The sequence below is a fragment of the Monodelphis domestica genome, chromosome 3 (assembly GCF_027887165.1).
Source record: "Monodelphis domestica isolate mMonDom1 chromosome 3, mMonDom1.pri, whole genome shotgun sequence".
In the NCBI taxonomy this organism is placed as follows: Eukaryota; Metazoa; Chordata; class Mammalia; order Didelphimorphia; family Didelphidae; genus Monodelphis; species Monodelphis domestica.
The window spans coordinates 93,881,051-93,903,114 of NC_077229.1; the positions used below are offsets into that span (position 1 = coordinate 93,881,051).

Consider the following 22,064-nt stretch of genomic DNA (forward strand, 5'->3'; position numbering starts at 1 on the left):
TCCCCAAAGGATCATAAAAACATAATCAATGCAAAGATTGCAATAATTTGAGGATAAGAGAAAAAAAGAACAAAACCAATAACTGCTGGACGCATTGACAAAAAGCCAGTTAGGGGGCAGTCCCCTTTGGCATGAAAGTATAGATACAAATAAATGTTCAATTAACTACACCCAAAGTTCATTTTTGTGCAGCTTGTGATCTGGAGGCTTCTTCATTGTGTCTTCTCCAACAGTTCAGTTCTGGATTCAGAGAGGTATCATGTTTCTTTACCTAAAATTCTTCTCAAAAGGAATTTAAACTTTGCAATTTAAATAATGATATTTTTTACATTCCCCCCATTAAAAGGGTGATTTAAAAAACAGGATCACTTAGGGATGCATGGCTGAGGTATGAGGTATATGAATCAATTGGCAGAAGATATTAAAAAGATATCAGAAAAATCCAAATAAAAAGAAAAAACTCTGGATGCAAATATAGACTATCAAAGTCTTATGTGTAAACATTCTAAGTAAAAAGAAAAATAAATCTATAACAGGTCCTTGAATCAGGGCCCAATTAAATGATCTAAGCAATGATGCATTTACCCAGTCAGTAGCCAGGACTACAGAAAGTTACCACACTATGAAAGGCAGAAAAGGGGACCAGATTATATGAGCCAAGGTTTCTGGGATACTCTTCTGTGAGTATTTTCAGAGTGAGTGTGGACACAAGGAAAGCCTATGTCTTAACAACATGTTAAACACAGTAACCTCAAGTCTTCACACTAGGTTCAAGACCTTTGTATTGGCCTAGAAGTGCATCAATCCGTCCTGGATTGGGTTTTCTTTGGCCCTGTGCAATGGCTCTTTTGTGTATATTTTGTCCTGGAATCAGACAGAATCATTAAGCAAAGTCCCATAATTTTTTAAATAATTAGTGGCATCATTTTTATAGCCACATGCTTTTTGGGGCATGCATTAGCAAATGTATCTTAAACTTATGTTACTGAAAAGTCAAAAAGTTAAAGAAAATCTTAATGCTGGTGACATGTGCTTCAAATATAAAAAAGAGAGAAAAATATATAAAAAACCTGAAAAAGTACATTGCACATGCGAGAAAAATATAATAGAAGAGTCTTTAAAAAATTCAAAAATATAGCTTATAATCATTGACACTCTGTGTCAGCTAAGAAAATATAAAATGCAAGGCTTTCTCACCAAAAATGAGATCCATTTCCTCTTCATGTGGCCATGATCTGCTGTATGAGCAAATGAATGTTACAAGGTTTTTTTTTTATTTTTTTAAAGGACAGTAGTACAAATATGTAGTATCAATATCCCCAAAATTCTCAATAGCCCAATTAATTACAATAGCAAACAAACACACTATCATATTTTACAGAAGTTGTTGTATGACATTTAAAAGCCTATGAATTGATTGATATTTATCACAATTTTTACAAATGTAGCAATCTTTCAACCTTGGTAATAAACATATTTTTAAAACAAGGTAAAACTTATCTTGGGTTAAGAACATAATCAAGAAATCTATATATCATTCTGGTGGAAGTAAAGTAGTGAGCTGAAGAGTATAAATAAAGAGGTGCTCCTTTTTTGGAGGCTTTTTAGGGGTACAAATGCCCTGAGATTAACTGCCCCAACTTCCATTCACATATTTAGAAATGCAGGAAGGTTGGGGGTTATAAAATATATTTCACTTCAGCTAGAATTGGCCTTACACCTCGTGTTAGGGGCAGGCAAAAATGACCAGAGATTGTTAAAAAAAATTCCAAAAATCACGTTAAAAAAAACCCTTAAAATAATTTGAGATATTTGGCACATTAAATTTTCCAAAGGTTGTTATAGCAATTGTAACCAGTTCTGAAGTCCATCTATCCTCTATGTGACAATTTACAAAGGCAAAAATAGAAAAAAGCTGTTTTTTCATATATGGGCTTATTCAATAATATTTGTTCAGCACAGTTATAGGGTAAAAACAACAGAATTTAACAGTAGTTAAAACTCAGTACATTAAAATGAACAGTATAACAGAATAATATTGACTGCAGTAATATATTAATTTAAAATCACAAAGTTATATCTTCTCAAAACAATCAGTAAAATGCAATAAAATACAGAGATTTGTATAAACCATTGGAGTCTGAAATGCCTTAAAATATAGCCTCTAGTCTCTTCAAAGTTCTTTGGGTGTTTTTTTTTAATTAATTATCCATTTAAATGTCTATTGTCCGAAGGCAGAGTGTTAAGGGCTAAGCAATGGGGTTTAAGGGACCCATCCAGGGCCCCACAAATGGGAAGTATCTGAGGCCAGATTTTAACCCAGGACCACATGTCTTTAGGCCTGGCTCTCAGTTCACTAAGCCACCCACTTGCCCCTTCAAAGTTAGTTGAATCTTCTCCCTGACATGCAGATGAAGTCAATAAAATTACCAGAACAGTCAAAAGGTATCCTTTTAAATAGCCCATTGCTTTTAAGTTCCTATTTGGAAAAGTCTGTTTCTTCTCTCTCCCTTTTCTCTCTCTCCTTCTATGATCCACCCACTAGGTCAATACCTCCAATCACGTGGAGGCTTAGCCTAAGGGAAAATTACCCGTTCTCCTTTCCCTCTTGTCTCTCCCCTCTGCCCACATGGCCAATACTGTTACCAGCTGGTAGAAATAAGTCCTGAGCAATCTGCTCCAAGGATCTGGGTGATGAGCCAGCTGGGGTCGCACTCGTGGGCCTGGGGCTGGGGTGATGAGCCGTCTGGGTCGGAAGGCAGTTTTTGCTGGACTGGGATTGGCTGGGCCAGATGGGTGAGAGACCACTGGGGTGGGTTGTGGCAGGAACACAGGGCTGGAGCATCAGGTGAGGACGGAGAGAGGTCAGGATCGGGGCTGCAGGCAGGAAGCAGCCGAGCCGGTGGGAGGGAAAGGCTCAAGAAGTCTCAATCAAATGGCTGCCGGAAGGAGCTGATCAAGATGGTTTTCTAAAAAAGCATCTTGGAGAAATGTGGCTTAAAAAAATTCTAGGCACTAGCTATTAAAGCTGAACTAAAGATCAGAAAAGAATCAGAAGATTGAGAGTCTTTTCTCCCATTAGGTCACCAACTGTAAAGATTAAAATTTTAGGAAACTGAGGCAGGAAGGAATTAGTTTCTCTCTGCAAGGAGTATTATATTTTTTAGAGGTTTATTGAAGATTAAGGATTAAAGAAAATACAAGCAAGAGAAGCACATGCTAGGTGGGCCATGAGGCCCACCCAAATTTCACTCACATCATGAGATGCATCCATTTCCAGCAGAGCCAGGAAGAGAAGAGAGCCCACCATGGGCGGAGACCCTTTAAATCATAACCTACTCTTGGCCCAGGTGAGAGAGAATTCAGTGAGATTACAAAGCATTCTGGGGAAGTGGAGCAAGGAATTCTGGGGTTTGAAGTCCTGGATTTGAGTCCATTTTTTACATTGTGGAAGATTTATGGGATGACATGGACAAGAGTTGCATGATGAGATGCACAAATAGGTTGAAACCAGAGGGAGTAAGAACCAAGATGAAATTAAAGAACCATGATTATAATTGCATTAAACTCTGCAAAGAAGGTCCCCATACAAACTCAGGTTTCTTCTGCATTTGACAGTTATAAGCATTTTTTAAAGGATTTGTTTGCTTACTTCTCCACCATTGTTACCACTAAGGATACTTATTTGTATAAGTATCAAAAAGGATTTACAAATATTTCTGGAAATTAAACCTTAGGAGTGTTAAATTTTATTGTGGTTGGACTCAGAATATTTATATAGATGGTCACCAGGGATTTAATTTCTAAAATCTCAAATGAATTACTAAAGTAAATGAAATTTATGGTAGTTTATTTATAATAGAGGGAAGATATTAAGGAAGAGAGAAAAGGGGAGAGAGAGAGAGCTCTGGCTTCCACTGATACCAGTTAGAATTTCTAAGCCCAAGCCAGGGGAAGAGAGTCTCAAGACAATGGGTCTTTCTCAGAGTTTTAGACCTACAAGACAGTCAGGGTCATTAAGTCAGCCTTTCACTCACCAATGGTGACCGTCTAAAATGGAAAGCAGTCTGAGGTCTCCTGCATGAGATCCTCCAGGGGTCCAGTTCCACAGTCTCTCCTCTGAGTCAGAGAGCTTCCATCAAATCCAAGCTCAAGAGACTGATCCTCCAATCCAATTCTGTGTCAGAGATCTCCTCCTATCTCGAATCGAAAATTAAATATTGAATCCCTTCTTCTGGCCTCTGGTCCTCTTTTAAAGATCTTTTTATGTTGTGTCACCTCCCCTAAATTTCACATCTACCAGTCATGGCAGATGCTTTTCTCCAGGATTGCCCAGTCTTTAGTTCACACCTTCTTTGGTAGATTATACCTTTTGGGTTACTTAACACCTTTTTTGGTTAGTTCACCTTTTGTAGTTACTTAACACTTTTTTGTACTTAAAATACTGAGTTATCACCTTTTGGGGATTAAAATCCAAAAATATATTGTGGATTATAATTCAATCTTCCCAATAAAGGAAGAGCTAAGTACCTTCAATGTTACAATCAGGGGATTATAATTTAATCTTCACAGTAAAGGAAGAGCTAAGTGTCTTCATTGTTACAACCAGGAGATAGCTAAATTCAATCTTCACAGGAGGTCCTGAAAACACTGCAGTGGAGGGGGCTCAGTGGAAAGAGCCAGGTCTGGAAATGAAAGGTCTTGGGTTCAAATTTGACCTCAGACACTTCCTAGCAAGTCATTTAACTCTCATTGCCTAGCCTTTACCATTCTTCTGCCTTAGAACCAATACACTGTATTTATTCTGTCAGAAAATGTGGGTTTTAAAACAAAAGAAAACAAAACATTTCATTAGTGAGTAGAAGATCCAGGAAAAGGTTGGGAAAGGGAAGAAACTAAGATGATGCAATCTTTTTATGCAGAAATTTTGTGAATATCATATACATGTCAGGCACAGTAAGGGTGAGGATAGAGCATGAAACATGCTCCATGCCTGGCATTGTACCATGCATAGCATAGGCACTTAATAAATATAAGATGAATTTCAATTTATTTAATTTGAAACATTATTAAAGAAGAAAAGAAAAAAGAAGAATTGGATATCCTTCCTTCTGTGTCAGCTACTCCTTTTATTACTACTTATAAACATAGCTGATATATATTTATATATCCAGGAGATCTTGCCTCTCTCCCTACCCATTCTCCAATTTCTAGTGCCCTGCCCTTTAAGATTACATTACATTTCTGTATTAGCTAGTATGTTCTGATTTATATGTCATTTCAGTGTTATAATAATGTTATATAGAAAACATTTTACATTATTATATATTACATGGGGGCAAGAAATGTCATAACTTTTTTTTTGTAATCCAAGCAGTAAGCACAATTCCAGGGACACCGGAGATGCTTAATAGTGGTTAAGTGTCCATAGTTATATAGCCAATACATATCAGATCTTCTTAACTCCAAGGCTGAGCCTCTATGCTATGACTCACACTTTTAAAAAGATATTTTATTTTCCCAACTACATGTAATAACAATTTTCAATGTATGTTTTCCAAAATTATAAGATCTAAATTGTCTCTCTCCCTTCTTTCCATCCCCCCCTCTTGAAGATGGTAAGTAATTTGATTTGCTTTACTCATCTATTATCATGCAAAACATACTTCCATATTGATCATTATTATAAGAGAATACTCATATAAAGCCAAAACCATCAAATAAAAACATAAATAAACTAATATGGAAAATCGTATGCTTTGTTCCTCATCCTAACTCCAGTAGTTCTTTCCCTGGAGGTGGATAACATTCTTTGTCATAAGTCCTTCAGACTTGTCCTGGATCATTGTATTACAGTAGCTAAGTCTTTAACAGGTGATCATTCCATGATATTACTGTTACTGTGTACAGTGTTTCTGCTTTTGCTCATTTCATTCTGCATCAGTTCATGAAGATCTTTCCCACTTTTTCTGAAATCATCCTGTTCATCATTTCTTATAGCATAATAGTAATTCCATCACCATCCTATACCACAATTTGTTCAGCCATTCCCACATCAAGGGACATCCCCTCAACTTCCATTTCTTTGCCACCACAAAAAAAAAGGTGCTATAAATATTTTTGTACAAGCAGGTCCCTTACCCTTTTGGGGATCTCTTTGGAATATAGACCTAGTAATGGTATTTATAATAAAATTAAAAATGCACAGTTTCATAGCCCTTTGGACATAATTCCAAAAGAATGGTTGGATCAGTTCACAACTCCACCAACAATGCATTAGTGTCCCAATTTTGCTACATTCCCTCCTGTGAGGATAATTTTAGCATTGTGACTTAAAATTTAAATTTCAATGGTCGCCAGGGGAAATCCCAAATAATAAAATACCCAAGTCAGCTGGAAATTTTATGGTGATTTAATTGATATAGTGGAGAAGATTAAGAAGAAGGGAGAAGGAAAGGGGAAGGATTTCTCACCCTGCCTGGCTGGTACCGGGCAGGAAGATTAGAAGATCTAGAAAGTAAGGGTTTGGAGTGTGAAGGAGGAAGGAATCAACCTGAACTTCAAAAGGGGTTCAACTGAGATGCCTGAACCTGAATCAGGTTAAGGACAAAACTTACCACCAAAACCCAGACAAATAACTGCCATCACTCCCAAGATGTTGGAATGCCTAGCAAGCTGCCAGCCAGAGTCAACTCTCCAGGGAAAGCGGAGGAGAGAGGAAGTGACATGCCTTATATAGATGGTTTTATATCACTTTCCTGCATCTCATTTTTACCAATGATAGCTTAGCTTGACTTAGGACAGCCCAGGAGGCTGTCCACTATTTCTGCACATGTCTGTTGAAGGACATCTCCTCAGATAATTAAATCTTTGAGTTTGGTGTAGAACTTTTTAATCTTATTGCTCTAAGGAGAGGGAGAAATGTAGAGTTTCTAAGACCTGATTCTGTTATTCCAAGTATCTCCATTGTTACTGATCAGGAAATAGCTAAATCAGATCTTCTAAAGTACATTCTGATTAGGGTGGAATAGTTTTAAAATTCATACTCCTATGCTTCAAGACATTTGAATAAACTCCTCCAATGATTATCTATAAAATTAATGGTAGCATGAAGGGAACATATGGAGGAAGTCATCTTCACCAAGAATAGAATAAATTCACCAAGGATCCTGAATAAATGAATGAACCCTCTCCACACAGACAGACAGACACACACGCGCGCGCACACACACACACACACACACACACTTACTAAGCACTTATTATTCTGCTCACAGTACTGGCAACAAAATCCAAACATTTCTTTTCACAATTTCTATTATATTTCTTATGTACAAGACCAGCCAGGATTGTGAGTCGGGTTATTTGAATTTTATTCAATAGAAGTAAATATGAATGATAAGGCCTTTTCCAAAATGGAATGTGTTGATAACTACGAGATTTACTTTGAGCTCCCCATCACTGAGGAGGCATTAAGCAGAGGCTGAATGATTACTTGCTGGAGATATTATTGAAGGGATCCATGCTTTGGATCATGGAGGGGGAATCAGATTACACATTTTCCGAAATGTTTTTCAACATGAGAATCAGTCCCATTACTGGATCAATTTGGTGACTCCTTAAGTTAGTCCTACCTTTCTAAGAGAACTTAAAAAAAAAGTTCTTAAATAGGTTGCTTTTTTTCTTTCTTATAGGTGCTGCTGTTTTTATTTCTTATACCTCCATTGGATCCATTCTAAATGAGAATTTTATCTCCAAGGGGAGCCTTACCACTAATGAAGAACTAGTAGACATTCATCTGAACTCCAAGGTAGTGAGTGGGACAACTGGATACAGGAACGCTAGTTCCCTGTCCACACCTGTCGAGTTTACTTTTCAGCACATAAAGGTGAATAGAAAGGAGATGGCTTAATTTGTGTTTCTAAACTCCCCATTCTTGAATGACAATAAATCACAGGTCATGTTCTTCTCCTTCTAGATGAGGAGAGGGAAACAAAAACCTATTTGTGTTTACTGGAACAACACAGTCTGGTCCAATCAAGGCTGTGAAGTCATTTGATATGATGACAATCAAACTGTCTGCAGCTGCAATCACCTCTCTAGCTTTGCTGTACTCGTGGCATCCACAGAACTGAAAGTAAGTTGAGTCAAATTAATTTCACTTAAATTCTTCACAGTCTAGCTCTACCCTCCTTTCCAGCCTTATTATATATGCCACTCACCTTCCTGCACTCCATATCCAATCAAATTGGCTTTGCTATTCACACATAACATTCTATCTCCTATTTTCATGCCTTTGCAGGAAGTCCCTCATGCTGGAGATGCTCTTTTCCTTATCTCTGCTTCTTACAATCATTATTTCAGCTCAAGTTCTGGCTAATACATTATTCCTCCCTCCCTTATCTGCTAATGTCTTTCCCTAAATTTCTTCAGATTTATTTTGCACACACACACACACACACACACACACACACACACGCACGCATATGTATTGCTCAGTCTCCTGCCAAAGAACATGCCCTCCTTGAGGAAAGAGATGGTTTCATTTTTTTCTTTGTATATTCTAGAGTCTACCAGGCACATAGTAATCCTTCCATAAATGTCTTCTGATTGGTTATTTAATTACAGTATCATTTGTTTGAGGTCATCTAGTATAGCAATTAAAATGTACTAGTCTTAGAGTCATTAAAGATTCCAGTTTGAGTTATAACTCCATTTACTTCATGGGTATATTTTTCTCTTTTAAAAATATAATTTCTTTGACCACAGAGATTGTCTTTATATTTCATGATCTATCATGATGACTGGCATGTAGGAGGAACATAATAAATGCTTGTTGATTGAGGTCACAACTTTTTTGAATCCATTTCCCCCACCTGTAAAATGAGGATAACATGCATTACTTACTTCACATCTTGAAATGGATGTCTTAAGTTCAACATGTCCAAAATGGAATTCCTTGTCTTTCCTTCCAATACCTCTTCTCTTCCTAACTTTCTAACGCTATCCTTCCAGTCACCTAAGTTCATGAACTAAGTGTCATCCACAACGCTATTTAAATCTAGGTATCTGAAAGATTCAGTCAAAAGAGGAAGGTATACTATGGTATTATAAGCCTGCCTGTAGAGAGTAAATAAGTACAGTGCATCTATTCCACTGATTGTCCAGAAGCATCTGTTAGAACCGCCATTGCCATATGCATCTGGAAGTCATCTGGTAGAGAGCTAACAACAAGAATGAAAACAGTGACCATTGTTCTTCTCTTTTGGATTGAAGGAAGATCTCGTGCTGACTGTGATCACTGATGTGGGACTGAGCCTCTCCCTGCTGTGTCTCTTTTTGGCTGCCCTCATCTTTCTCCTATGTCGAGCCATCTAGAGCATCAGCACTTTCCTCCACCTTGTGAATTTTAAAAGTCTCCATCTTGGTCTAGCACCCAAAAATTGTGCACACCCACACTACAAGGGCATGTGCTAGTCAATGACAAATCAGAAATAACTAACTGCTCACCTGGGCTGTCCTAAGCCAAGCTAGAGCCAACCATTGGCACTTGTGAGACACAGGAAGTGAGGTAGGGAACAGCCTCTGGAATTCGCTCACTTCCTGTGGAGAGAGCTAGACGCCAGTTGGTGTTAGGAGCTTGGACAGGGAGGACGCCCGCAGACAGCTTTCCTTCAGATCGGTCATGTGAGTTAAGGACTGATTCTTTCCACCTTGGCCCTTTGGGCCTAAAACTCCCTCTGCCTTGGTCAGAGGTTGAGTAGCCCCTTTCCCTTTTCTCTTCTCTCCTTCTCTCCCTCTCCTTTCCCTACTCGCATTGTGATTAAACCTCCATAAACTTCATTCTGACTTGAGTGTTTCATTTTAGGAATTTCATAAGTAAATTCCTTGGCGGCCATTGTTCAATATTACATCAATCTTAAAAGGTGAAATTTTCACCATTACAACCTGCAGCTCTCCCTGTGCCTATTCCTGGCCGACTTCCTCTTCCTCACTGGCATCAAACAAACCCATTCTAAGGTAGAAAGATCCCTTGAAATTCTTTTCTGTGAAAATCAAAGGCACCTATTTTGCTGGTAAGATATGAAGGTCACAGGGAAGGCAGAAGTGACAATAGGCAACTAATTGCATGGTCAACATTGGAGCTCAGTTATGTTTAGTATTCATCCATTAAATAAGGTTTGCTTTGATAAGGATTTCTGTGCTGGAAGGTAAAACAGCATGGCAAGGTGCATAGAGTGCTGAAGCTGGAGTCAGGGGTCTCCTGGGTTCAAATCCTGACTCTGACACTTACTGTGTGACAATGGATAAGTCAACTGGCTCTTCTGAATTTCAGTTTCTTTATTTGCAAAGGGGATATTTAAAAAACTAAACAGAGTTGTTGTAAGGATCCAATGGGTTAATACAGGTAAAGCAACTTACAGTTCTTCGATATTTCCATGTTCCCAAGGGGCCTTAGTCTTGTGCATATGATCACTTCCTTTAGTGATGCCTGCTTCTTCCTCTTGTGTCCTCCATATCCTTTGGTATATCCTCAACCCATGTGCTGGTATTGCATGGATCACAATGTGTCTCACCAGCCAGCCACCTAGTTATACCTCACTCAATCAGCCCACCTCCTCTCTGGGCAAAGGCTAGAAGGGTCTGATGGCTCGAGGTTATCAGCTGATCACCTACTGGAGTGCCCTGGATCAGGATGATGGAGGCAATCAGCCTGAGATTAGAGACAGGGGCCAAAAGGAGAGGAAGCCTTCTGAGGGACAGAAATTATCAGCTGGAAGCTCAGGGTCTAGGTCTCACTGTTGGGGCAAAGTAGGGGCCTCTGGCCAAGTACAAGGGCTCTCCTTGGCCTGCCCATCACCAAAGGGAAGCCAGAACTGCTGTCTATGAGGAGAGGAAAAGGACAAAGGGTCAAAGACCCATGCACATGTATAGTTTTCGCCTTTGTTTTCACCTACTCCCCAGACCACAGTGGATAGAGTGCCAGACCTGAAGTCAGGAAGACTCATCTTTCTAGTTCAAATCTGACCTCAGACACTAGCTACGTGACCCTGGGCAAGTCACTTAACCCTATTTATCTCAGTTTCTTCCTCTGTAAAATGAGTTGGTGTAAGAAATTTCAAACCACTCTCTTTGCCAAGAAAACTCCAAGTGGAGTCATGAAGAGTCAGACACATATGAAACACCCCCAGAATCCCATTGTACTCTGCCCTCACCAGGACTGAAAGGCTGTGCTCAGTTACAAGCACTACAGTTTAAGAAGGATATTGATAAGCTGGAGACTCTCCAAAGAGTGGCATCCAGGATAGTGACGAATCTTGAATGCATTTTCTTATGATGATGAGTTTAAAATATTAGGGCATTTCCCCTGGACAAGAAAAAACTTAGACCTTGGCTCTTTGGTCAAATACATCTACCTTTGTTTCATTTGGTTGCTGAGGATAAAATCAGGAACAATGGATGGAAATTTCAAAGAGGCAAACTTGATTTTGACATCAGGAAAAACTTCCCAACAATTAAAAGTTGAATGAGTCCATTCTTTCCCATTGGAAATCGTTAGGCAAAGAATGGATGATCATTTGTGGGTTATATCAATGGTGACAATTCATTTCTGGTATGTGATGAACTTGATGGCTCCTGATGCCTCATCTAAGGTTAAGGTTATTTGATTCTGTGATAAAAGTGGAATAAATTCTCATCTTTCTTGCATGATTTAGAAATATGTCTATCTAAAGGCACGGGAATAATAACTGAGATTTCTAAGGCACTTTAAAGTATTAGGGGATTTTCTCTACCAAGAAGTCTCAACATTTTAGGAGAGATACCCATCAGCAGGAGTCCAAAGCAGGGTCAAATATAGGAGGCCAAACGAAAAAGGGAGAAAATCATGCTAAGAAAACTGCTCATATATTTCTAGGGTACAGATTTAGTTTGGATAACTTTTTCAGGCTCTTTTCTAGCCAATCAACAGCATTCTGTTGTAATTTAGGATAAATAAGCAATACCTTTTCCAGGAAAAGAGGGGAGAGAAAGAAGGAGAATCATTAAAAGGAAAAAGAGTTTCTGGGGGAATATTTGCTGTACAGCTGGAAGAAATTGTTTTTGTTTTTTTTTTCAATCAGGAGAGGACATTCTCTTTTCAAGGGCAAAAAACAAACAAACAGGGGAGATGACTGATATTTTTACAATTGTGAAAGAATTTCTGTAGACAAAAATGCAAAGTTGAAGTAGCCTTTTAAACCAGACTGCCCTTGTCCCTTATCCAAGGACAAGTAATTGTTACTCCAGTGGAACAGACCATCCTCTTTTTTATTGGGTACTTGCATTGTTTATTATATTATGTTTCTTCTTCATAAGCAGATGGGGACTTTCTATAATTAGGCCATCAAATAGTTGGAGTGGGTATATGATTGTGCTGGAATGTGCCATAAGAAGCAATGAACAGATTAATTTGTTTAAAAACCTGAAGAACTACATGAGATTATGAAGACCAAAATGAGTAGAATCAAGAGAACATCATACACGGTTACAGATTTAATATTTGAAGAGTAACTTGTGAATGTTCACTTCCAGAGAATGAACTGAAAAGTGGAAACACGCAAGACATAATGTATATATTTGGCTAGATGATGCCTTCTATGATGGGAGGAGGAGAGGGAAGGACCGAAAAAAAAATAGTTGAAGGTGGGAGGTGTCCTTATATTGTCAGTCAATAAAAACATTGCAAAATTCTTGGGGTTCCTAAGTTTCCCCTGCAAATGTTAGCAAAGTGTATTCTACAGATTAGCATTTAAGCCCTGAAGTAACCATATGAAATAGAGACAACTCACATTACTATCATTTTACAGATGAAGAAAGTGGGGCTTAGTGAGGTAGGAAAGACCTGGACAACATAAAGTTTAATGATTTCATTTTGCAGATGGGGAAACTAAGGCCCATAGAATTTAAGTGATTTGTCCAAGGTCAAACAATTAGTGAGGGGCCGGAGGTAGGATTCAGATTTGGGTTTTCATAGTTTCATAATTTCTTAATACCAGGTCCAAAACACAATTTACCCTGCCATGCTGCCCCAAAAAAGGTAATTCTCAGGGTCACTGGGGATTCTATAACTTTATATCAAACGAATTAGATAGGGAGTAGATCAGCCTTGAGGCCACACTGGTAAATTAATTAATAATAAAAATTAATAAAAAACAATTCATCTCTGTTTTGTCTGTTCCTCTCAGATCATATGTTCCATCATTGCTGGGGGATTGCATTACCTATACCTGGCTGCCTTCTCCTGGATGTTCCTGGAAGGGATGCACCTTTTCCTTACTGTCAGGAACCTCAAAGTTGCCAACTACACCAGTACAAGCCGATTCAAGAAGAAATTCATGTACCCTTTTGGCTACGGAATCCCAGCTGTGATTGTGGCTGTGTCAGCAGGGATTGGCCCCCAGGGCTATGGGACAGATGCCTAGTGAGTGGGATCCATCGATATGATCATCTATAGTTATACCCTCAACTAGTGTTCTGGAGTTAAATATTTTCCTATTTGTTTCCTACTTTATTTCCTACAATTCGAGTTACCTCTCCCACCAGGCTGGATTCCAGTAAGTCAGGACTCAGCCATTTCAACCCAATGCTCGCACCCATCCAAGTCCATGTTAGGTGACTTTGTCAACCTATGGAACCCAAGTACAGGATTCCAGGAGATGTGTTCTGACAAAATTTCCCAGATGAATGAGGCTTTCTTTTAGTCCTAAACCTTGTGGCAACATGGTCTCCATGTACTAATACCCCTAAACTTATCAATATATTTAAATCAGAGAAGTAAATTTCCACAGTTGAAGAACAAGCAGATTCCAATTCAAATTACCCATTTCCTAAACTCTTACAATTTGCAGTGTTACCCTAGGGACAGAGGAAACAAGATGCAACAAGACAAAGCCCTTATTGTCAAGTAGCTTACAGACAACAAGACATTCCCCAAAAATATATGTTTGGGATGCTTTTCCTTTCTTCCTCTGAGCTCTTGAATTCTCTGGCCCCCTCCTAGGCTCAGCTCAAGGGTCCTCTTCTCCTGAAGACTTTTATGGACTTCCCTCATACTTTAGTGGCCTCCCCAATGATTTGTATACAATTTGTATTTATTGATAGTGTATATATTTTTGTCCCCAGAATAAGTAAGCTCCTTGAAAGTAGGGGCTGTTTCAGGTTTTTTTGGTCTTTGTGTCCCTTGTCCTCAGGAATCCAAAGCCAAAGGGGACAGACAATCCCTGCCTTCAATGATCTCATATTCTATTCTTCATCTTCTATTCTGCATTTCCTCATCTCTCCTGAAGCACATTATATACAAAACAGAAAAGAATGCATGCCCTTTATACCCATTTGTGATGTCATTCCCCAGTTTATTTCATCTTCACTCAGTGCCACTGGTCCAGCCAAAATCATAATTGCTATCAACATCATAATGGAGAGAACAGTAAAACCCAGTGGAATTATGCATTGGATATAGGAGGGGGTCAGGGGAAGATTAGGGAAAGAACACGATTCTTGTAACCATGGGAAAATATTCTAAATTGACTAAATAAAATTTAAAAAATAATAATGGAGACAATAGACATAAGACAAAGCAGATTACTCCCTGTTGAAGCAAATGCTACTGAGACATTCATTCAACAAACATTTTAGTCAACAAACATTTATTCAGCATGTGTGGAACTTTGGGTTCAGAAAAATGTGCTCAATGCCCCAGGAGACAGGAATTTTAGCTAAGGCACAGCCTCCACCCTCCTAGAGCTCTATTAAGGGTAGAAAGAATGCAGATACAGGAAGCTAATAATATACAGCATTGAATGGTAAATGTATCCAAAAGGAGCAAAAGAAATGCTTCATTAAGGTAGTAAAGGAAAGAAGACCAGCAACAGGAAGCAAGGATGGTTTCATGGAGGAAGGAGCCTTTGAGTTGGGCTTTAAGAATAGGACTTCAATAGGCAAAATAGAGAAAGAAGGTACTCCAGGCATAGGGAACAGCCTGAGCAAAAGTTCTGAGGCAGGAATATGGACAGGTTAAGACCACAGAGGTTTGTTCATTTTATTACAAAAAAGAGGAATAAGGAGAAGACTGGAAGACTAGGGTAACATTAGATTATGAGAGATCTTGAACTCCAAACAGAGCAATCTGAACCTGATTCACTGAGCAAAAAGGAGTCACAATATTTTTTTGAATAAAAAAGATCTGTGTATAAGAAAGATTATTCTTTTTTTAAACCCTTACCTTGGAATCAATGCACAATGCTGTGTATTGATTCCAAGGCAGAAGAGCAGTAAGGGTCTCAGTTTCCCCTTTTGCAAAATAGGAATAACAGCATCCTATGGTCTAATTCATAGTGTTGTTGAAGGGAAAGAGCTTGACAAACCTTAAAAGGCCATAAGAATGTGAGCTATTATTGCAATTCAATTCAACAAGTATGTCCAAATCACCTCCTCTGTGTCAGACGCTAGGATAGTCTATAAGGATACAAAGATTCTGCTGGGGAGCAGATACTATTCCTCATCCTGTCTTGGAAACCCAAATCCCTGGGGTCAGACTGGATACTCCAATACAGAGATGCTCAATAATTGCTGCTATTTCCTCTTTCCAGTTGCTGGTTGAATCTACACAAAGGATTTATCTGGAGTTTCATGGGACCGGTGTTTGTCATCACCTTTGTGAGTCAAAAAACACAAAAGCCTTGTATTTTCTTTTTGCTTTAATCAGAATGAGCTGAAAATCAAAACAAAGTATGAGGCAGTGGAAATATCACTGGATTTAGTATCACAAGACTGAGTTTCAAATAGACTCTGCCGTTTACTTCCCAGGTGACACTGGGTATTTTAATTAATCATTATATATGTATAAATACTTACCATATGCTTGGCAGTGTGTTAGGGGCTAGACATACAAAGGCAAAAAGCACAGCCCCTGCCTGCTGTCAAGGGGTTTACATTTTAATAGGATTGATGTCATGCAATCAAATCTGTACATACAAGAAATATACAGGCTAAATGGGAGGTCATCTCAAGGAGAAGTCACCTTGCCCTTGGTATACATGGAGGAGACGGGGGGAAGTGGAAAAGAACTCTTTAAGAAGACGGGATTTGAGCTGAATCCAATGATCCTCAAAGAATGATCCATAGAAAGATGGCATTTTTTCTTCTTTGAGGTCAAAGCATTTTCAAAATAATAAAAATGTTATTTACCTATTAAAAACTCATCCCCTTTCCAATTAAATATTGCTGAGGCAGGATTTTCTTCATAGAGTTTAACATGTGTGTGTCACAACAGATTGAATGCAAAAGCAGGTATGCAAATCCAGATGATGTCTATTAAGGCAGACATTAAATCATTAGAGATTTGAAAATTTTAAAGGTAAAGCAATGGCACTCACTTAATTTTTATTTTAGAAAACAAATTTTAAAAAATAAAAACATGCTATTTATGTTAATATAGTGGGTTTATTATTTTTCTAATAGATACATGCATATTTTTAAATTTTCTCAGTTTTAATTTCTAAAATGATAAATATCAGTAAGGGACAGCTAGGTGGCACAGTGGATAGAGTGACAAGGGCTGGAGTAGAGAGGATTCAAATCCAGCCTCGGACACTAGCTGTGTTACTCTGGGCAAGTCACTTATCCCCCATTGCCTAACTCTTTCCACTGTTCAACCTTGGAACCAAGACACAGTATACAGTATTGATTCTGAGACAGAACGTAAGGGTTAAAAAAATATATATATATATAAATAGAAATCTATATAAACATATATAGAGAAATACATAGAAATGTAAATATATATATATATGAAATATGGAAGTCAGGTTAGTCAGAAGACTGAGATGAAGAGAGAGAGCATTCTAGGCATGAGGGACAGCCAGTTAAAAGACAAGGATTCAGGAGACCTAATTTTGCACGTGAAGAACAAAAAGAAAACCAGTGTCACTGGTTTATAGAATACACGTTAGACAATAAAATGTTAGAAGACTGGAAAAGTAAGATGGAGCTAGGTTTTGAAGGGCATTAAAATAAAGGATTTTTTTTTATCTGAACATAAAAGTAACATTGTTGTTGTTCAGGCATTTGTGACCCCATTTTGGCAAAGATACTAGAGTGGTTTTCCATTTCTTCTACAGCTCATTTTACAGATGAAGAAACTGAGGCAAACAGAGTTAAATGATTTTCCCAGGATCACAGAATCATTTAGTGTCTGAGGCTGGATTTGAACTCAGGAAGATGGATTGTTCCTAATTCCAGACCCAGTACTCTATCCACTTGTGCCACCAAGATACCCATGGAGATAATAGAGAGTGACAAGTTTTTGAGTAATGGGATGACATAATCAGACCTGGACTTTGAGAAAATTGCTGTTGTAGCTGAGTGAATGATGGACTGGAGTGGGGAGAAATGAAGAAGAAAGATCAACTACAAGGCTGTTGTAATAGTGAGAAGTGGTGAGACTTTGGACCAGGGTGGTGACAGAGTCAGAGAGAAGAGTATAACTGAGAGGTGTTATGAAGGTAGAATCAATTCTTACCAATAGACTGGATATGTGGAGTGATTCTGAATGAGGGTTCATGGGTGACTAGGATGATGGTGATGCCCTGAACAGTAAAAGGGACTTTCAGAAGTGGCTTAGGGACAATAATAACAAATTATGTTTCTGATGTTTTCTGTCTGAAATGCACTTGGAACCTGAGAATGGAGGTTAGAAGAGAGTTTTTGTCATTTAGTCATTTCAGTTGTGTCCAACTCTTCCTGATGCCATTTGAGGATTTTTTTGGCAAAGATACTGTAGTGATTCACCATTTCCTTCTCTAGATACTTTTACAGAGGAAGAAACTGAAGCAAACAGGGTTAAGTGACTTGCACAGGGTCATTCAACTAGTAAATGTCTGAGGCCAGATTTGAACTCAGGAAGGGAAGTCTTCCTGTTGGGCGTTCTCTCCTGAGTCACCTCACAGCCCCAGGAAAGAGTTTAGGAATAGATAAAAATAAAAGATCTGAGGATCATCTTCATAGAGACAACAATTTAATCTATTCTGCTTTTTTTTATTTATAAAATTAAGATATTGAACAAGATAGCTTCTAAGATTTCTTCTAGCTAGAAATCTATGATCCTGTTAAAATATTAACAAAGACAATAATTGGCTACCAGATAAAGTTGGGATACTCATTTTTGCCATTGATCTTAACCCAGTGGTTTAATTATATAAAGAAAGAGGAAGCATAAACTAGTTTCAAATCTTTCTTCTAACATTTACTAGCTGGACAACCATGCTCAAGTCACTTAATATCTTTTTGCCTCAGCTAACTTTAGGGCTCATTAATACTCCATCAACCAAATCTAGTCAATCCCTTTAGGACACAATAGCCCAAACCCACAGATCCAGCAAATAATCAGAGGAGCAAGATTATAGCCAATGACAGGGAGGAAAGAAGGAAAAAATAAGAGTAAACAATAGAAAAAGAGAAAAGAAATAATAATCAACAGCTTCTAAATGAACAAAGAGCAAATGGAACAGAGAAGGACCAAGGAATGCCAAGCAAAAATGCAGAAACTAGTGAATTGGACTCAGGCTTTGGAAGAACTCAAGACACAATTCAAAACACAATTAAGAAAGGCTGAAGACAATTGGGAAAAGAACTCAAAAATCAAAATAAGTCATCTGGAAATAGAGGCACATGAACTAAAACAAGAAAAAAAAGAGTCTTGAAAGCCAGAATTAACCAGTTTGAAAATGAAGCAAAGAAAGTGAAAGATGACCTACAAAGAAAAATAGACCAAAATGAGGATGACCAAAAAGCCAGGGATGAAATTCAGTCTCTAAAAATTGGAATCCAAGAACTAGAAGCAAATGATTTCACAAGGCAACAAGAGTATATAAAATAAAATTAAAAGAATGTAAAAATTAAACACCTCATTGATAAAATTATAGACCTAGAAAATAGATCCAGAAGAGATCATTTAAGAATTATTGGACTACCAGAAAATCATAACAAAAGAAAAATCCTGGACATCATTCCACAGGAAATTATCCAAGAAAACTGCCCCACCATTCTTGAACAAAAGAGAAAAGTAGAGATTAAAAGAATCCATAGACCACCTCCTACATTTAATCCCCAGTTGACAATGCCTAGGAATGTTATAGCCAAATTCAAGAACTAACAGACCAAAGAAAAAATACTACAAACTGCTAAGAAGAAACCATTCAGGTATCATGGAACCATGGTTAGTGGCTTTATCCACACTGAAGGACTGGAAGGCATGGAATATGATATTCCAGAAAGTAAGGGAACTGGGTCTACAATCAAGAATCAACTACCCAGCAAAATTTACTATATTCTTGCAGGGGAAAGTATGGTCATTTAATAAAAATCATAGAATTCCAAGCATTTATAAAGAAAAGACCTGACTTAAACAGAAAATTTGATGCCCAAACACAGAACTCAAGAGAATCACCAAAAGGTAATTAAAAAAGGGAAAAACAATCAAAAAATACCTTTTTTAAAGGATTCAATATGTTCAAATGATTTGTATTCCTATAAGAAAAGATGATATTGGTAACTCTTAATTAAAGGGAACAGTGACAAACTGTATAGGATGAAATGTCAATTTATATATATATATATAAACTAGGTGTAAAAAAAGATGATACTAAGAGAAATGGGAAAATAAATATAATGGGGATAATTTTATAGTTCATAAAGAAGCACATGGGAGGGAGAGGGGTAGAAGACCAATACAATGGAGGGGTGAAAGAGATTAGAGACAGTCTCCAAGAAAATTTTAATCATTACAGTAGGAAGGGTCAGGAAGGTTCAGATGGATGGAAAACCTCCAACTCCAAATTCAATCATCATCATCACTACCACCACCACCATCAACAGCATCATCAATGTCATCAACAACATCATCAACATAATTAATGTCATCAACAACACTATCAACATCATCATCAACAACAATGTTACCAACAGCAGCAACATCAATAGCAATATCATCAACAGCATCAGCATCATTAATATCACTAACATCATCATTGACAACATCATCACTGTCATTGTAATGATTATAATTGAATTTGACCCTGGTGTTACTTTAAGGATGATTAAAGATGGTCAAAGGGAGTTTTTGTGAAGAAGGTAAGTGTCATTTAGTAGGAGTCTTGATGGGCAGACTCCTATACCCCCTCTCTTTCAAGAACTCACCTCTTCTGGGTAATGCCATCAAGGGGTGCTTTTCAGGAAATTGGGGTTCCCCTGTTATGTGAGGGTCATGAGAAGATGAAAGAAAATCTCCCCTATCAGATGATATAAGAGGTACCCCAGATTTCCCTGGCACAAGGATGTTATGGAGACAAGCCTCCCTGAATCCTTGACTTGACAAGGGAGGGGTCTTGGTTAGCACTCTATTATGGCTGATCTAGCTACAACAAATATCCTTCCTTTTAGCTCCAAGAAGTAAGCCACAAGAAATATCTGACTGTGTGTATGAAGGTTTAATGAGCAATGTCTATGGGAAAATTGGGGAGTTGGAATGAGGAAATTGGAATCCCTGATCTATCCCCCTAAAAGGTTCATCACCCTGGCAGCTGTCAAGCCCACCAGGGTTTCTCCTTCCCTTTCCCACTAATTCTCTCAATTTTTATTTATAATACTGTTGGGTTAAGGAATAGTCTGAGCAGGTGCAAAGGGCAAAGGGAGAGAGCTGGGCTCTCAGGCAAAGAGTTCATGACCCTCCTGGGTCTGAAGAGTCTTGACACTCTGTTGAGATCTTCCTTGAGGTATTATGTTGTTGAAATAATTTGGTAGAAATGATCTCAGGACTATATACAGGTGAATCCTTTATTGGCTCTTGGCAAGATCTCCAGCAAGGAAATGCTTCCTGCCTATTTGAGGTCTCCGCTCCAACAGTCCAGAATTCTTCAGGGACCTTTGCTAAGTCCCTTCTCTCCCAGCATCCTCTGCTCCCAATGGTCTTTGCTGTCAATCATCTCTTCTTTCAATGTTCCATCTTTTCCCCTTTTGCAACCTGCCCTTATATCACCAGTGTCTTCAACATCATCAACAACATTATCATCAACAACACCAACATCATCATCAATATCAACATCCTGATCCAGGAAAGATTTTTGTTGGGTGGCCTAACTTAATAGCTTACTATTAGCTAATACTAATACTAATACTAATTACTAATATCAGAGTACTAAATGAGAGCCAAAAGACCTAAATTCTACACTTGAGTGCCACTATGTGTCCTTTGGAGGTATTTAGAGAGCCTTCTTTTTCCTGGACTCAGTTTCCTCATTTATGTATGAGTGAAGTTTACCTAGACTCTGTATTAAGTTAATCATTTAAATCAAAGAATAAACCAGATGTAAACAAGAAAAAAAGAACATAAGTTTTTATGGATAAATAAGTAACCCCTCCAAATTTTTTTGCCTCAGTTTTTTTCTTTGTAAAAAGGAGATATTAATTCCTTTAAAATCTATCTCACACTATCTGTGTGACCCTAGGCAAGTCACTTGACCCCCATTGCCTAGCCCTTACCACTCTTCTGCTTTGGAGCCAATACACAGTATTGACTCCAAGACGGAAGGTAAGGGTTTAAAAAAAAAATCTATCTCACAGAGCTATTGTGAAGATTTAGTGAGATAAGGTTCATAAACCTCTTTGTAAGCTTTAAAATATTCAATAAATATCAGTGTTTAACAACTTACTTCTTCTGAAAATAAATTCCTGAATCCTGGTACTGGTACGATTTGCACCATTCTGATATGATCTTGTCATCTACCTGGGAATCTCTCATAGCCCTATGCAAAGCATCCTTGAGAACTTGCATAAAATCTGTATGTTCTATTCCTTCCTGAACATTGCTTAAGTGGTATCTTATAATGTTGGGGAAATAGTTTATAAGTTCATTGGTTGGATGGTTACAACCATGCTGGTTGCAAATGTTGACCATAGAGTTTGGTTCAAGGTCAACATCTTATTCTTCCTACAGATCAACTTGTCCTTTTATTTGATAACACTTTGGA

At 38.0% G+C, this 22,064-nt stretch overlaps 2 protein-coding genes across 3 annotated transcripts in view; both read left to right on the plus strand.

Annotated features, from left to right (window-relative positions):
- The window catches only part of LOC103105208 (adhesion G protein-coupled receptor E3-like), a 35,619-nt gene extending 22,259 nt beyond the window's left edge, over positions 1–13,360 (plus strand). Inside the window, exons 4-6 of one of the 2 annotated variants that reach the window (XR_008917413.1) lie at positions 7,695–7,888; positions 7,979–8,137; positions 13,227–13,360. Coding sequence is in view for 1 of the 2 variants with exons in the window: in XM_056822595.1 (XP_056678573.1) it covers positions 7,695–7,888; positions 7,979–8,059 (275 nt within the window). In the remaining variant the exon portion in view is untranslated. Of the gene's footprint in view, positions 1–7,694; positions 7,889–7,978; positions 8,311–13,226 lie in introns of those variants that run through there. The other variant, XM_056822595.1, reaches the window with a different exon arrangement.
- Positions 10,648–16,490, plus strand: LOC130453587 (putative adhesion G protein-coupled receptor E4P). The gene is made up of 3 exons (XM_056820996.1): positions 10,648–10,812; positions 13,227–13,462; positions 15,630–16,490. The coding sequence occupies exons 1-3, from the start codon at positions 10,648–10,650 to the stop codon at positions 15,739–15,741; spliced, it is 513 nt and encodes a 170-aa protein (XP_056676974.1). The 3' UTR covers positions 15,742–16,490.
- The last annotated feature ends 5,574 nt before the right edge of the window (positions 16,491–22,064 follow it).

Bases quoted from the DNA above. Each gene is read 5' to 3' on its own strand.
- LOC130453587 (XM_056820996.1), top strand. From the start codon at position 10,648: ATGGCTCGAGGTTATCAGCTGATCACCTACTGGAGTGCCCTGGATCAG. The intron at 10,813-13,226 runs GTAGGGGCCTCT...TGTTCCTCTCAG, and splicing joins GGTCTCACTGTTGGGGCAAA to ATCATATGTTCCATCATTGC. The intron at 13,463-15,629 runs GTGAGTGGGATC...TCCTCTTTCCAG, and splicing joins GGCTATGGGACAGATGCCTA to TTGCTGGTTGAATCTACACA.